The sequence below is a fragment of the Temnothorax americanus genome, unplaced genomic scaffold (genome assembly GCF_048541705.1).
Source record: "Temnothorax americanus isolate GAGA-0224 unplaced genomic scaffold, ASM4854170v1 Scaffold6, whole genome shotgun sequence".
Lineage (NCBI taxonomy): Eukaryota > Metazoa > Arthropoda > Insecta > Hymenoptera > Formicidae > Temnothorax > Temnothorax americanus.
This window is the reverse complement of record NW_027509751.1, coordinates 2317954-2334011: the sequence shown is the minus strand read 5'-3', so window position 1 is coordinate 2334011 and position 16058 is coordinate 2317954. Positions and strand designations below refer to the sequence as shown.

General features: G+C 33.8%; 2 protein-coding genes across 2 annotated transcripts; one reads left to right on the top strand and one right to left on the bottom strand.

Moving 5' to 3' along the window:
• The first annotated feature begins 22 nt into the window (after nt 1–22).
• LOC143905121 (uncharacterized) lies at nt 23–4904 on the top strand. Its single transcript, XM_077420303.1, has 5 exons — nt 23–161; nt 848–893; nt 1079–1141; nt 2220–2328; nt 3149–4904. Exons 2-5 carry the CDS (start codon nt 876–878, stop codon nt 3580–3582), a joined length of 624 nt encoding a protein of 207 aa, XP_077276429.1. The 5' UTR covers nt 23–161; nt 848–875; the 3' UTR covers nt 3583–4904.
• Nucleotides 4649–15232, bottom strand: LOC143905113 (6-phosphofructo-2-kinase/fructose-2,6-bisphosphatase). The gene is made up of 7 exons (XM_077420269.1): nt 14768–15232; nt 13894–14707; nt 9093–9257; nt 8773–8933; nt 8153–8536; nt 7716–7985; nt 4649–7496 (listed from the first exon to the last, which is right to left on the bottom strand). Exons 2-7 carry the CDS (start codon nt 14237–14239, stop codon nt 7068–7070), a joined length of 1755 nt encoding a protein of 584 aa, XP_077276395.1. The 5' UTR covers nt 14240–14707; nt 14768–15232; the 3' UTR covers nt 4649–7067.
• Between the last annotated feature and the right edge of the window lie 826 nt (nt 15233–16058).

Genomic DNA, 16058 nt, shown 5'->3' with positions numbered 1-16058 from the left:
TTTGCTCGGCACAAAAAAACAATTAGTGGGCCTGCAAGCACGGGAGAACCTCTCGACACCTCCGGCAGCACTAAATAACGAAGCTGATACGACGGATAACCGATACGAAGTTAAGGGACAAACTTGTAGAAGCGCACGTTTCTACTCGAAGGCAGAACCGCGTAAGTAACACGAGGTATCATTACTTCCAGACGATAACACAATAAGACGATAATTCAAACAGATACCAACTTTGTAGCTTTTATTACGAGTTGAGTCTATATATGTTCACATTTCATGTTAATTCTTTTATGAAGAGTACAATATTGTTATTGCATAAAAGTTTGACGAAACATGTTAGGTTGCTTGCTGCTACAAAGTCACACATTTAAAAAAAATATTTTAAGTAATATTAAGTAATACAATATACTGTTTTCAATATTATTTAGCGTAATAGATATTAAAATCGGAGAACAATTGATTAATTTGATGCAACCTTATAATAGATAAAAACAGTTATGTTCGAATATAACGGATATTATACGGATATAAGTGATACATTATCTCTCAAATAGCGTTTACAATGCATTATCGACATGCACAACCTGTAGCTATTATTACATGTATTAAATTCCCGTTGGTCATAGTACTGATAGTATCATACAAAATTATGAGGAAAATGAATGTGTGTGATCGGATGTTCAATTTTTAATATAAATGAAACAAAACCGATATTTTAATTAAAAATTTGAACATTATTATGGCTTTATGAAATTTTCGAAGTTTTTTAGCAGACATTTATTTATTACAATTAATCACGAACACAATTTCTAAGGCTTCTTAGTTTCTCAGATTTATTGAATTATAGATGGACAAGCGCTGAGTCACCGATCATAATGAAGAGATATTCATCGGTAAGATACTTTTAGAATAAAGATATATACTTTTGTGTAAAATAATACAGAATGCGTACAGAATAATATTATTATATATATGTGCAGTACATTTCTAATAAGACAGAAATAGCGATGTGCATGTTTAAAATTATAAAAATTTATAAGTTATAAAGAAAAATTGTTTAATACATTATTCAACGCAGGCACCTTGTTTAGAAGACGTTGGCAATGACGTTAAAAGAACAAAAGGAATGAAAGAATATACAGTAAGTTAAGCTTATTAATATTATCTGATTAGATATATAATATATATATTATCAATAATATATATAATTGTAAGTACGAGTTGTACCTTGATTAAAAATATGAATAGATATATCAATAATAATGTTTTAATAAATAAATAAATAAATAAATAAATAAATAAAGAAGCTATTTGTCAGCATTTATTGAGACACTTAACAAAGTTAGACAATGCTTCTTGTGTTCTTCTTTGTTCGCAATTATTACATTTAATAAGCAGTATAATCGTATTCATCTTGAAGAGTTATTTTATTTTAGTATATGAAATAAAAATTGTATTCATTTTCAAGTTGTGTTTATTTTCTTACAAAATCATGAAGGCATAAAGCAATTTATTATACCAGAGACACATATGATCTAAATTTTCCTATTTCTCTCTTTCTCTTTACGCCTGTCGATCACGAAGTCATTTTTGCGGTGCATTTTTATATATAATGAGGTAAAATTTTTTCTATATAAATTTTACCAATACTCGAAGTTTTATGACATTTATATATAAAACTTTAAATAGTTTAAACAATGGAATTTTATTATATTTTGCGCTTAATCAATTAAAAAAGTTTGTAAAACATTTTAAATCTTTTTTCATTTTGTCACATATATCAAATCGCAATATAATTGCATTTGATAGTTTATCTTTTAATATAATATAGATTGTTCTGGCCAATTAATTTATCTGTAACAAAAGCTTTTCAATTGTGACAGAGGCCGGTGTATACATATAAAACAACATATACGCTTCCTATATTTTTGTTAGATTTCCACACGGAATGTGTAAATTAGAAAAATTTTTTACATATTTTAGATTATTAACAAAATGCAAAGGTTTATTTTCCTTTATATTTTAAATTATTAATTAATAAAGTATTATAGGCAGTTAATTAATTATTTAATAAGTATAAATTATCAGTTATAGTAGATAAAGATCGATATCTGACATTTTAAAGATAAAATGAAATAATATTGTAAAAACTAATTTAACGTGGCTAGAAATGTGTCCCATATAGTATTCGAGTGTATATGTATCTCATCTTTTTACAGGATCCAAATACAAGAGAATATCTCCAGTTGGCTTTAGCCAGAGTTCTAGAATTACAACGAGAGATCAGGGAAGGCGCATACATCGCAGAAACTGATAATGGTGATCAAGGTAATGCAAAACTTTTCTCGTACTTTACATCCTTTCATGCATTGCGCAACTTGTACACTCGAAATCACCGGCAAGAACTTTTGCAACATTCTGCAATGGAATAAGATGACATTCCAGACCTTCCTTACCAAGTTTTGAACAAAGCTCGTTTTCTTTGCCCAATATATTACGACAAACTTTTTATGTCAAAATGACTTATTTGAATTAGTTGTCATAATGAAATGACATTTTTATAAAACAAAATTTATTTTTCTATTGCTGATAATGGGAACAAGTAAAGATTGGAGTATCCATAGGGCTTATATCAATTGTCACAGATATCTTGAAAGGTTCTGCATGAAATTAAATTTGGTGCAGTATAAGAATCATATGGAACGACGTCAATCCGTGTGCAACTAGGTGGAAACCATTTTCGTATGATATCTTAATAGCAATCTCGTCAAATTCACGCATGACTCTCAATGCGACATGACGTCATTTCCGTGTCGTACGCGTGATATATAGAACAAAATGTGACTTGTTTTATTTTCCAAAAAATTTTGACGACTTATTAGACAAAGCAAATTATAATATCTCATAGATATGCGAAGAAATTTTTTGATAAAAATTTACAAATTAAAAATTTAATTTTTTATTGTTAAATACTTTTATTTATTTTTTTTTCTTTTTATGTCTCAAATCTAAAATGCAATTAACCGTAATACAAATCAATATTTTGGCAAGACATTTTATGCTTCCGTGTATGTATGAGTTAATATTTAATCCTTATGATCACAAACTAGCAATCGTCAAATTTATTAAAATATTTCTGTTATTTTAGACGCATCGGGCAGTGAAGAAGATTTAACGAAGGAAATCCTTAGTAAAGTATTTCAAGATCTACCCGGGACACCCAATTCTCTCGCTAAAATAATAGACAGGGAAACACGCTGGAGAAATCACCGTATGGATGCCGTTCACAGTAAAAGAATACAATTACTGGGTTTCGATACTTGTCGGAGAATGGCCCTTGAATTCATGAAAACCATCATGCAGGAATCACGAAATAAATCCTCCTCGTTAAATACGATCGGACTCGACAATCTTCAACGAAACGAACCGTTGCATTCAGAAGATAGACTTCTAGCGAGTGATTTTCATAAACGGGAATCGAACGCGCAAGAAATTCGAGCGAGAATGTTGAAAAGTTTAGATTTGCATTTGGCCGCTAAACAAAGAGACTATACGTCCAAATTAATGAGATCGGCTATTTAATACTGCGTACGACACCTTTAAGTGAAAGTGGATTGTTGAGTGCGGAAATTTCCAAATTCAATATATTCTTCAATATATATATATGCCGTGTTATTGGCATTATTAATATAATAAAAATTCAGCGTGTATGTTCATACGATATCTCTCTCTTTACTCATTAAAATAGTCAATATTTCCTTCATTCGTGATAATTAAATAGGATAAGAATTATAAATAATGTGCATTTATTCAATTCTGTTTTAAAAATTGTTTTAATTTTTAATATTTTTTTATTTATTAAATTATTTCGAGATTTATATACGAAATCTCTAAATGAAATCAATATTTTTTAATTTTAGAGAAATAGCTGATCTCAGTTCTTGCAGTATTTATGAAAACGTATCTAGTCATATGTGTGAAATTTGCTAGTCATAAACTTACATGATTATTCTGCAAAGTTATTTAATTATTTTATATAGTTATATCTATATATAATTATATATTTATGATTATATATATACCAGCGGTATTGTTGGTCTTTAATAATATAAGAAAATTATAAGAGAGTGCGATCGTAGTTCCCTTTGCTTATAATAATAGATATTAATAAAAGAAAGAAATAATAAAAATGTGACTTTTGGAATTGAAATAATTGTAGTTGTGATTTGATTCACATTATATCTAATTATATTCTTTGCCGATTTTCTCAAAGACTTACTTAGATTTTCGCAATATTTAAAACTTAAAGTTCATGGAATTCTCGGAATCGCGTTTTTTTAATTCTTGGGAATTTCCATTTTATTTAAATTTAATACTATACCAATCTAAATAAATCAATAATTTTTAACAAACATTTTAATTATAATTAATTATAATTTCTACTTAAATTTTCCTTGTTTTGTATTTACCTATTTAAATACAAAATATAAATTTATATATCAATTTCTAAGAATTTTAACAGATTTAAAACTTATACTGCCTTATTATAATAAATATGGCTATAAATTTTATATTAAGGATATTAAATATTTGCCTGATATATACTTATATTTGATAAATGATTGGAACAAGAAATGTAAAGGGCAAGCTTTGTAAAAAAAAGTTTATTCAGAGTGTATAAATAAAAAATTCTAAAGTTTTCAAACTATAAATAAAATACATCTTAACCATACACATATTACAAATTATAATTTACCTCTCGCGGCGTTCAAGCGTGTATAGAGTCACAAAATGTGTAGTAGTCGAAATATCGGAAGATCGACTAGATCGACTTGTTATTCAAAAAAAGGAAGATATACATAGCACACGTAAATTGTTTTCCCTAAAGCAAGCAAATTATCGAACTAATCCTCGGAAGCGCGAATGTCAGATTCGTAGCTTAGCATCGCGTTGAATCCTGAAGAACTTCGTGTTCACGTCTAAACAAATTATTATGCGTGTTTATGCAATAAACTATCCTAAAATACAACGATAAAATATCAATGGATCAACGACGTTTAAGGATTAATTTGTGTACGTTAGTTCGCGAAGTTTCCCTTGTTTAGCCGGAGTAACGTTTTAGTTACGTAGGAAATTATAGCAAACTCACAGCAGGACTTTGAATTCTACTTCACGAATTTAATACAACCCTTGATTTAAATCATCCAAAATGCATGTATTGTTAAATGTCCACTTTCCTGCGTATATTATATTGCATTTATAAATATATGCTAAAAATAACAAGTCATTTTAACAAGTCTGTAAAATAATATACCGAATTTAAACATACGTAATTTACAAATGTATATGCAACAGAAGAATTCGTTTCGATAAAAAGATTTAGTAGTAAGGATAAAATTCTCTATCAACACGTTTGAATCATTGTATATGATAATCGCAATAATCGCAATACTTATCTCGCATAAAGTTTATAAAGTTTTGCAAAAGATAATAAGCTCTCTTTCTCATTGTTTGAAGATCTCCATAATTCATAACAGTTCTAGCTAATAAACTAGTTTGTCCCCGACAATGATGATAAGTGATTTCGGTGTTAAGATTCTTTTTCGATCATTCATTTCGTTGCAAAAAGTTCTTCTATAATTAAATATATATATATTTGTTTATATGTAAAATGATATATTGGTTAATAATTGAATACTTATATATAGATTATTAGAAATTATGAATAATTATAAACATACTGCATTGCTGGTCAAAATACAAAACGAATTAGTCGCTATAAAGAAAGTAAATATAATTACATCTAATATCTCTATCGTTTATAAAAATATAAGTTCTTAGAGTACCCAGATAAATTTTTTACTGTTTTGATCGTATCATGTAAAAGGCCGGATAATTAAGGCTCAAAATCAATCGATATATGCGAATTATATTTGTCGATGCGCATATATTCGAACGTGTCCATTACTTTTTACGTCTTTCAATATAATCGTTAATTCGATGACGCTCAAGCGATAAAACGTGACGATAAAAAAGATTGTTCAATTTGATAAAAATGATCACACCACGGAATAAAAGTTTCGTAATATATTTTGAGAGAAAAAAAATTTTAAAAATGTTGAGATACGAAAAGATACGGTGATGTATATATATGCGCGTCAACCACATCAGTGACAGTATCTACGCGCTACTATTTCTCTATCACAAACAGTTTTCAACATCAACTCCCCATTTAGTTCTATATACAAATTTGTGCGTATGTTTAGCACAACAGGTAATATGTCTCAATCTATGAGCTACCATGAGCGTACTATGGTTCGAATAATGCTATAAACTATCGACAAAACTATATGAGTCCCGCGATACGTAGAGGGCTCGAGTCATGGGTTTCCAATTGCTAACTATCAAAAAGGGGTACGTTATCCTACCGGGATATCATAGACCTATTGTCAACGTCGATCCGGGCGTACACATAATATTGCCAACTAAGTATCAAAGACATTTATGCCATAAAATCTGCAAGTTTCTCTATTACATAAAAGAACTCTTGAAATCAGAACAGACTTTTACATCCGCACTTTGATGTAAGTAAAATTAAGTCAACGCATCGTGCCTTTGCGAGATACTAGGCGTGAAGATGAACAAAATCGTCTCATGTAGCTGCCACTACGAACATCAATGACGACAGTGGTCTAATTTTCCTTCATAATAATAGTAAATTCCAGAATTACACACAAGTAAATAATCTTTTATAGCGCCGCGAGTATACAGCTAATTATTGGGGTAAGCAAAGAAGAATGCCTTGTTTCCATTATAACGTAAATCAACTCTTGAAGATCTTATTAATCCTTAATCTCAAAAAATATATTATAAATAAGATTTATATAAATTGATAATATATTGCCTTTTTTATTTCATTTCCTTCAACCGATTGTAAAATTCTCTGAAACCATACGTAAAATCATGTATCGATCGATTTGTACTACTGTTCTCTTCAGGGCTCAAACTCGCGTCGTGTTTCAAAATTTGATTTACGCCACTTTCGAAACGGGTCGCTCGTGGTTCTCTCAGTGCTGCTGCACGAGAGTAGGCCCGTTGCCGGGGTTTCTCCAGGGGTCCGGTATATCGAAGTGCGCTGGAACGGTGAGCAGAGCGTCGGCAGCGGTACGGTCGCCGCTGCAGTTCTTCGGCTTGACGCGAGTCGTGTTCACGCACTCGATCGGCAGCTTGAAGAACTCGAGCTTGTAATTGTAACCCTGGCTGGTGATGCAGATTATCGTGTGCAACGGCACGTCCATGTAGGGCAGCTCCTCGGGCTTCTTATCGAAAAAGAATCCGATGATGCAGCGCAATATCGCCTGATGTGACACCACGAGAACGTTGTTGGAGCGTTGCAGCTCGGCAATTACCGGCTCGACGCGTTGCATCGCGTCGATGTAACTCTCGCCCCACGGATAACGATAACGCAGCTTGTCCTGATCGCGCCAAGCGAACTCCTGTTACAAAATTAAACGTATAAAGACATAAGAGACAGCGTTGTTATTATGTCACGGTTGTTTCCTACGATCAACGGCTATATATAATATCGTTGATAAAAATTAAATTGCTCGAACTTAATCCCGAATTTAACGTATGATTCGAATCAGGAATATTTTTAACTGGCAATCAATATATTTTATTGCTCTATTAGGTTTACTTAAAGATGACAATTTTACCTGCGGATATTGCTCCTGCATCTCTTCGTAAGAGAGGCCCTCGCACACCCCCGCGTGAAGTTCATTCAAAGCGGCCACGTGCTCCTGAGGGGCTTCGATACCGCGCGCCGTTGCGATCGTTCTGCGGAGGCGGCTGGTGAGAACCCGAAGATCGGGAATATGCATGGCATTAAACTTGTTTGATAACGCTTGAGCGTAACGTTCACCTCTGGCGCTTAATACCGTGTCGCCGCCGATTTTACCGACCACGTTGTACTCGCTTTCGCCGTGCTGCAATATACAATACAAAAATGTAAAGTAAAAAAATGTAATGTAGAACGCGAAGAAAAATAGAAAACGAAATAAGCAACAACGGCAAAATATAATTATGGGATATTCTATTTTTCTTTTTCGGCAATTTATTTGTCACAGTGTAGAAAAACGCTACAACTGCTTACTCTCGAGAAGTAAAGAGTGTGTGGTTTGAGGGAGATGTCTCCGAGGTATCCAAGCACGCTGGTTTCAATATGACCGGACACTTTACAGGTCTCGATATCCATGGTACCGGTGTCGATCTTGATCCTGGGATAAGTTCTGTCGTTCATAGGTTCATATAACCCAGCGTAAAAAGCAATTTTTGAATGCAGATCCTCTGCGGCCAGAGCGGCGTCCACTCCCGCATAGTCAGCGCAATGTCTCACGATTTCTTGTTGGTTGTACTCGAGGACTTCGGCGTCGTCGCAGACACATTCGATGAAGAGAACGCGGTAACCGAGCTGGCCTGAGAAGTAATCGTAGACCTCCGTGCGTTGCGCTCGTGTAATCAGCATAGCGTCCAAGATCTTAATACAGGGAGAGAGAATAACTGTGTGATATACAATGTCATCTGTGAAGCTACCCAAATAACGATTTACTTAATTAACTGTCATGCAATTTTCTGCGATACTTATAAGTGCAGTAAAATAATCGGGAGTATTATCCTCGAATAATGCTAACAGAGAGATAGCATTATTCGAGATATTGCTGTTTACAAGCGTAATCTCGTAAAGAAAGTACCAATATTTTTTTAGATACTTACCGCTACGGTATTTCCAGATGTAAGCCATGCCGCGCAATCCTGCATGGCATCTCTCTGAGCGAGAGCTATTAACGCATTGTTTGCCGCATTATCCGGCCGGAAATATTCATGTGATATATGGGGTTCGAATCGTTTCCTACGATAATCACTCACGCGGAATACTGAAACAAGTTTTAGGGAATATTGATTTAATATCTCTTATTGTATACGTTTAATGAAGATTAAAAATTAAGCATATGGCTGCAATAAATCTCTTTACATCGTATAATTGATTTAATAAATGCTTGTCTTAAGATATGTCTTTAAGTATACATTCTTACCTTTTGTGGTTACACCATTCCAAATTAGTCTGCGAGCAAGGCTCTGCCCGATTTGGCTTTTTCCGCGAGCCGGTAAACCGCAAGTGGCTACGACAACTCCCGCAAATTTGCGCGATGACTTCGCTGGTCCTGAGATTCTCCCTGCGACCTTCTCTTTGCCGGGATCTAAATGCATACAATAAAGCATTCAGTACTCTATTAGCGCTTAGGCAATTTATGCAAGTACTATTTTTCGGATTTAATACATTAACGACTGAAAATTATTTTACGGCGACTATAATGTAAATTTTCAAACACATTTTTCTCATTAATGTACACCATTGTAAGCATTTATTCTGATCTATTGTATATCGTATATCTATAATTTTTAATATAATTAAAACAAAATTGAATTAAATATATATTAGTATTTGCTTTAATAAATATTAAAATTTCTGTAACATTATGCGCGAATTGCATAATATGCAATGGATAAAGAAGTCAAATTTTCGTTTCTAAACAATTTTCTCTTCTTCCGAATAAAAAATTTGTCCCGAAACAATATTATACACATATTTGTAAAATGGGTTTTCCCGTCTCCAATGTTTGCCTCAAGATGTCGTCAGTAAAATTTTTGAAAATCACAGGATAAAAACTAAATATAATGCTGTTAGTCAGAGTTCCTTTGAATGAGACATTTTGTTATACTAGTGCGAATATTTTGGCAATATATATCTGAACGCGCGTCATGCTTATAGGCACGAGCAGTAGTAACATGAGAATGGTATACACAGACAACGTGACTTTGGACTTGCAACAACGTAGTACTAAAATCTTCTTGAAAATATCAGTGATCGTAAAATGTTTAAGTCAGATATGCTACGAGAGTTATAAAAATACATTCAAACTGCATAGCGTGGAATAATATTGCATAATTCATGAATTTTTATACTACAATTATACATTTGCAAAAGCAATAATTTGTGTGAAGTATATACTTCATAAGCCATGCCGTGTGTTATGAAATACACATCATAATATTCAGAGAAACAATTTCGCACTATGACAGTCCATTTCCCATTGACAAAAACTGCACGTGTTTGTAAAGAAGACTACAATTGATTCAATGATCGGGAACTAAAACATTCATGCAGTATTTTTTACAAACACACGAGGAAATCACAAGTTTTTTACCAATAATGTATGGACATTAAATCAATTAGTCACGATAAAAACTCAATTCAAGTTTTTAAGCATTCAATGTGTGTGTAAACAGATCACATAAAGATTTGTTGTGTATCAAAAAACAAGAAACAATTAGTTTACAAAAATATGTGTAATCTTATATTAATTGAAATGTATAGAAAACAAATATTCTCTAAAAATTAATTGTATAATTGTTAAATATTAAAAGTGCATTCTTAAAATTTTGTAACATTTTTTTCACACCATATTTTTCATAATTAATCAATTTTATAACAAATTTTAAAATTAGCAGATGAGTAATATCAATATTTAATTAATTCACTTCTTTTACGTATGAAAAGCACGTGTAAATTATCTTATCTAAGCTTATATTTGTCTACAGAAGTATACGGATTAAAGATTGACGAGAGCGATATTCGAGAAAAGAATTAAAATTTGATTGTTCTAGAAACTTTGCATATATTTAATAAATACTACGACGTCGGATATATATGATGCCTCATGCCCCACTAGAAACACAGGGTTTTATATTTAGATTCTAAATGCGCGTACACTGGGCTTTGTTTCGGCTTCTCCACACGTTACCGAAGCCAACAATAATTTACCCTTTAAACGCAGTAAAATTACATTTTATTTTCGACAAAAATAAAATATTTATTTCTCTTCCCTTAGATTTTGCGAATATGTAGTGAATATTCGCTATCAAGTATTTTTTGAATTTATATAAATGTTAAAAAACATCAATCATCATATTAATTAAACTCTACAAACATGTAATTAATACACTTGATATAGCTTTAAAAATATTATTAATTTTTGTTTTGGTTCGCGGGTTCCACGAAACGGAAATAACAGCTTGAGATTCTTGAGAACCTTTATGTTCTAAAAATAAAAAGCATTACCTGATGTTCATACATGATAAGCTTATCTTTCATATCTGAATTCAAGATGATAACGCACATGCATAATGACTATCCCTTCTATTCGGAATTATATTATCTAATCAATGCTATCAATAGATTAAAATGTACCACTTCAGATTATTTTACGCGTAGTGTGTGAAATAATTTATTATTCTTGTACATGTTGAAAACGTTCTATTATATACAATATTTTTATGTCGTATAATGTGACTAAAATTCATTTATTATTAATTAAAAATAATTGATATTAAGTTAATATTATAATATTAAAAAGTTTAATTTTTAACTGATATAAGGAACAATCTTCTTTATATTGAAAAACTTCAGAATTTTTTCTCTTACAGTATTTAACATTTGAAAAATATTATTTATATTTAAGTGTAAAGAATAGAAATAATTTTATAAATAAAAGTCTTATTTTCAAATTTGGTTTGAAATTATATTTTAGCGGAAATTTTATTCAAATTTTTAATATGTTTCATGAGATTTTTAATATTATTCGTTTCAAAATTTACGATGTTTAATTCCATCGACTTGTTTCCTTAGTCTTTCTTATATTCGCAAAAGAATTTTTGAATGTAAGAATTCGTAACAATTCGGAAATTCCCTGTACTTGCAAAACTTAAAAGATAAAACACGAATACGATTTGATGTGCCTGACGACGTAGTGATAAGTTATCGATTCCTCTATGTCAGAATTATATTTTAAAGACACATTTTAACATGTAGGTATTTATCGTTTCAGATAATATTTATATACATATAATATTTGGCTTTTAGAGGAATAAAAGTTTCATGCCATATCTTTTTCACGGAATTAAATGCAAAAATATATTATTTAATATGTAAATCTCAGTGTTTTATGTATCTTGCAAAAACGTTGTTACGTATCTGGTTTACGTATGTATTAAAATTTTAATTAACATAAACATATATATAATATACGACACAAAGTAAATCATCTATATATATAAAGCATTCTTTTATAAATTATTTTATATTTATATTATGTTTATTATATTTCTTGTAACAGCACACATCCATTCTCGCGTTAATTTTTTTATTTAATATGGATAATTTTAATATTAAAAGTATATTGTTGCATATATAAAAATTGAATGTCATGAAGTAGGATGTGACGTTCGCGTATAAAAAGGAGGAATTACCAATCAATATCAATGCTTACACACACATTCGCATTTATTTATTAAAAATATCTTTTGTAATATATATATTTTAAGTGCATTCAATTTCCTCTTCGATACCTTATGCCGATTGTTTCACAGAATTATATTCCGAGACGGAATCGTAAGAATCCGATACTTGCGTATAACAATGACGTTTGTAACGTGAGAACAATGTCGCAAATAAAAGTACGGATGTTGTAATAAAAGTCAAGCACACGTTGATAGGACAATAACTGCTTGCACATCCTCAAGTTTGCATTAATGCGTTTGAAAAAAAACGAAATATTAATTATTCTTTCATGTATCGATGATCTGTCCAAGTTGTTGCGTGTAAGGTAATGAAAATGATGACGAGATTAAATCGATCGCATTCATATGTTTATTTATACCCTTTATAATTTTAGCCAGCCACCTTCTTTCGTATACACAGTATACAAATATATAATCTTAAGGATATATTTTCCACATTTGAAAGACATGAAATATTCGCTGCCGTTAATTTTACGTCGAAAATAACGAGTAAAGAAGCACAAACGCAATATAAGACGAGCAAGACGGACATTGCGATATACCGAAGACGCGGCGACCTCAATACTCGAGTCGGTGTTTTCCTTTCACTTTTCATTTCCTTTGAATTTTATTATGAACCGGCTTCTAACACAATATCAGAATAATTCGTAGGATTCTATAGAGAGTATATTATTTGCAAGATATACGAGTTGTGAGCGTGTTTATTTTTTTTACAAACGAAAATTGAGAAAGAATGAAAGACATGAATTACAAGTTTTTCTTTTTCTATCTTGACATGCGGTGAGCGTACGTTTTTTTGAAATGCTGTTAAAACGAGTCAGTTAATGTTGATTGTAATAGTAAGCAGCGAGTAATAAATGCACATGCATAAGATACAATAAAAGTTTACTAAAAATGCAAACCTACACTAGTTAACAAACTAAATATTAAAACAATCATGTTAATTACATTGCACAACTCATTTAAACAGAAAATCTATAAATTACTATTATTTTTAAGGAAATTATGCTAGCTTTCTACAAGACAAGTGTAACATAAAACGGACAGACAAAATTTAAAATTGATAATTATTTTAAGAGCACGCTTACTCTTTATAATAAATATTTCACTAGACTTTAGACTTTTTACAATGTAAATTTAAGATAAGTAATACAATGACAACATCTTGGCATTTTGACTACGCTACAGGTTCATTCAAAATTCTTTTCTTCGGAGATTACGTAATTAGATGCTGCCGCATGCAGCGAAAAGGTGAGTGATAAATTACGTATCCTATTTTATATGTTCGCCATACAAAGCATTTTGACACCTTAGTTACATTAATCGCGTGTAGATAAGCACCTTTCAGCAGATAAGCTCCGCAATATAAAAGCAAGTGTTCAAAAGTAGTGATGTAAAAAAAATACACACATATTACGTAAGCAGACATCTCACACCCCTTTGGCATCAAGCGACTCACCCCGCGCGGAACTTTACCTTGACGCTCTTCCGCGTTAGGGGCCATGATGGTGTTGGTGGTGGTGGTGGTGGTGGTGTCAGCGTTCAAGGATATCTCCGTGTTAGGCGTCTGCCTCACGGCGAGATCGCTTTTTTTCTCCTGATGCAGAAGGCCGGCTTGCAGGGCCAGTTTCCTGATCGTGAGACAGTAACCCAGTAAGGGAGCCGCCAGCAGATCGAAACATGCGGCGACCCAGGGCATAACCGAGAAACCCGTATTACGTGGAACAATCGGTCTTCCGGGTATTCGGCTCTCCCTTTCCTCTTCTTTCGACGACGACAACAACGAAATTATGATCGATTTGAAAATAATACCGAGGACCATTGGAGCAAATAGGAAGCCCGATTTACGTGGAGCCGCAGCCGCTCCAAATAAAAAGAAACCCGCCAACGAGAGCGAGATTCGAGCCGCCTCTACTCTATCGCGCGGATCACCCGCGAATTGTCGCCTCCAAGCCTGAAAGGGGCTCGGCTCGCCGCGTCTCTACTTCCTGGGTCAAGCTCCCGGCTAAAGCTCTTCCGAGAAGTGGTCGCTGCTCGTGTGCCGTATTATAGATAGCAGGTCCTCCCTCATTCCAATTTGCTTTATCCTCACTTCCGGAGCCAGTTTGCGGGCTTCCTCGGAATTTGTCAGAGAAAAGACCGGGTCTCTACTTTGCGGCGTGCCGCGCGATTCCCTTTCGCCCGTGCCCGTGCCTCCCGATACTATCGACGACGATGTTGCTGCTGCCGTAGCTGCTTAATGTCGTTGCTCGTTGGCGACAGTGCGCGCGCGCGCAAACAAATACGCCCGCTGAAAATTTACATAGTAATAGCGCGGCCACCTCGCTCCACCAACCTCGATTTCACCAACCTCGCTTTTCTGCTCTGCGAGATGTGCTTAGAATTTGATCCGAGGTCACTGTTGCTCAGATCGCCCTTATCTCGATTTCTCTTTCTCCCGCGCGGTTCTATACTCCTCTTCGGCGGAGACTCCGATCGGCGTGCGCTATCGATGTAGGCGTTCAAGCAGTCGACGCCAGAAAAATGTCAGCTGATGCTCACCGCGACTTCTCGGTAGAACTCGTCGATTCTTTTTCCAGCTACGGTTTCTCGGCTTCCTCCTCGGGGAACGCGCTCTATCACGGGAACGATGCAAATATGCCCCGCGCGCGGACGAGAATAGACTCGGGTTCTCCGCAGGATGCGAAGTGCGACCGGTCGATACGCACTTCTCTCGGCTCTCCGACAACTAGTAGGTCTCGTTCCGACGCGGCTTTTAGCAGCATCGACCAGAACCCACGAGCGAACAACTAAGTTGTGCGGGCCAATGGAGAAACGGCTGGCCCCTCTACCCACGATGTCTCGGATAAACTTGCCCGCGAATGGGCGAATATCCGTTTTTCCTCAATCGCGGATATTTATCGCAAAAATCACGCGAACAATGAAAATTTTACGCTTCCCGCAAGATCATAAAAAATGGGAAAAAGTCTTATCTCCTATCTGTCAAGCTAGTTCTGTTGACCTTTTGTCATTGATGACGTCTTACTCCTACAACTATTTTACTGATAGTGCCCTGCTATCGTGTGCGATACGAATTTCCAATTGGCGAAAGTAACGGTTTTGTTCAGCGTTACCACACCGTAAACTCGACAGCTCACGCGACTGATGATTGCTCTAATACATATGTTTGATTAGCATCATAAATTGTATACGTTGCGCCTGATGAAACCGGCTCTCCGCATTTTTCTTGGCGGCTCACGCGTCCAAAGTCCACGGTTGTTTTTCCTATTTTCACGTAATCGTTTGGCAAACGACAATCCAGGCGCGTGTATTCGGCGTCATTGAGTTAAATGAAGAGATGCCGGATCAGTAATGTCCTGACCTGCCGGGTTACATCACGTTGTACGCCAATATATATGGAGCAGATTCTTCGTATAGACAAAACGTGAACTTTGGAACCTGTTTTGGTGACGCGTCGAAATAACGTCAACCTAACTGAAGAAAAATGGCTCTTACTGAGAAATCCTTTACGTATGTACTGTGGATTAATATTAACACGGAAATATATAAATAATGCACCTGCGTGCACGTGTTTACCTAATTCTAAAAAGATACATCATTTTCGTGGATATTCTCGTAAAATAATTAACCGAAAAATTGCA

Excerpts from the sequence above, each read along its gene's own strand:
- LOC143905121 (XM_077420303.1), top strand. Across the intron at positions 1,142-2,219 it reads AAGGAATGAAAGAATATACA|GATCCAAATACAAGAGAATA; the intron begins GTAAGTTAAGCT and ends ATCTTTTTACAG. Across the intron at positions 2,329-3,148 it reads AACTGATAATGGTGATCAAG|ACGCATCGGGCAGTGAAGAA; the intron begins GTAATGCAAAAC and ends CTGTTATTTTAG.
- LOC143905113 (XM_077420269.1), bottom strand. The coding sequence starts at position 14,239 with ATGGTCCTCGGTATTATTTTCAAATCGATCATAATTTCGTTGTTGTCG. Across the intron at positions 8,537-8,772 it reads CATCTGGAAATACCGTAGCG|ATCTTGGACGCTATGCTGAT; the intron begins GTAAGTATCTAA and ends CCCTGTATTAAG. Across the intron at positions 7,986-8,152 it reads ACACTCTTTACTTCTCGAGA|CACGGCGAAAGCGAGTACAA; the intron begins GTAAGCAGTTGT and ends TGTATATTGCAG.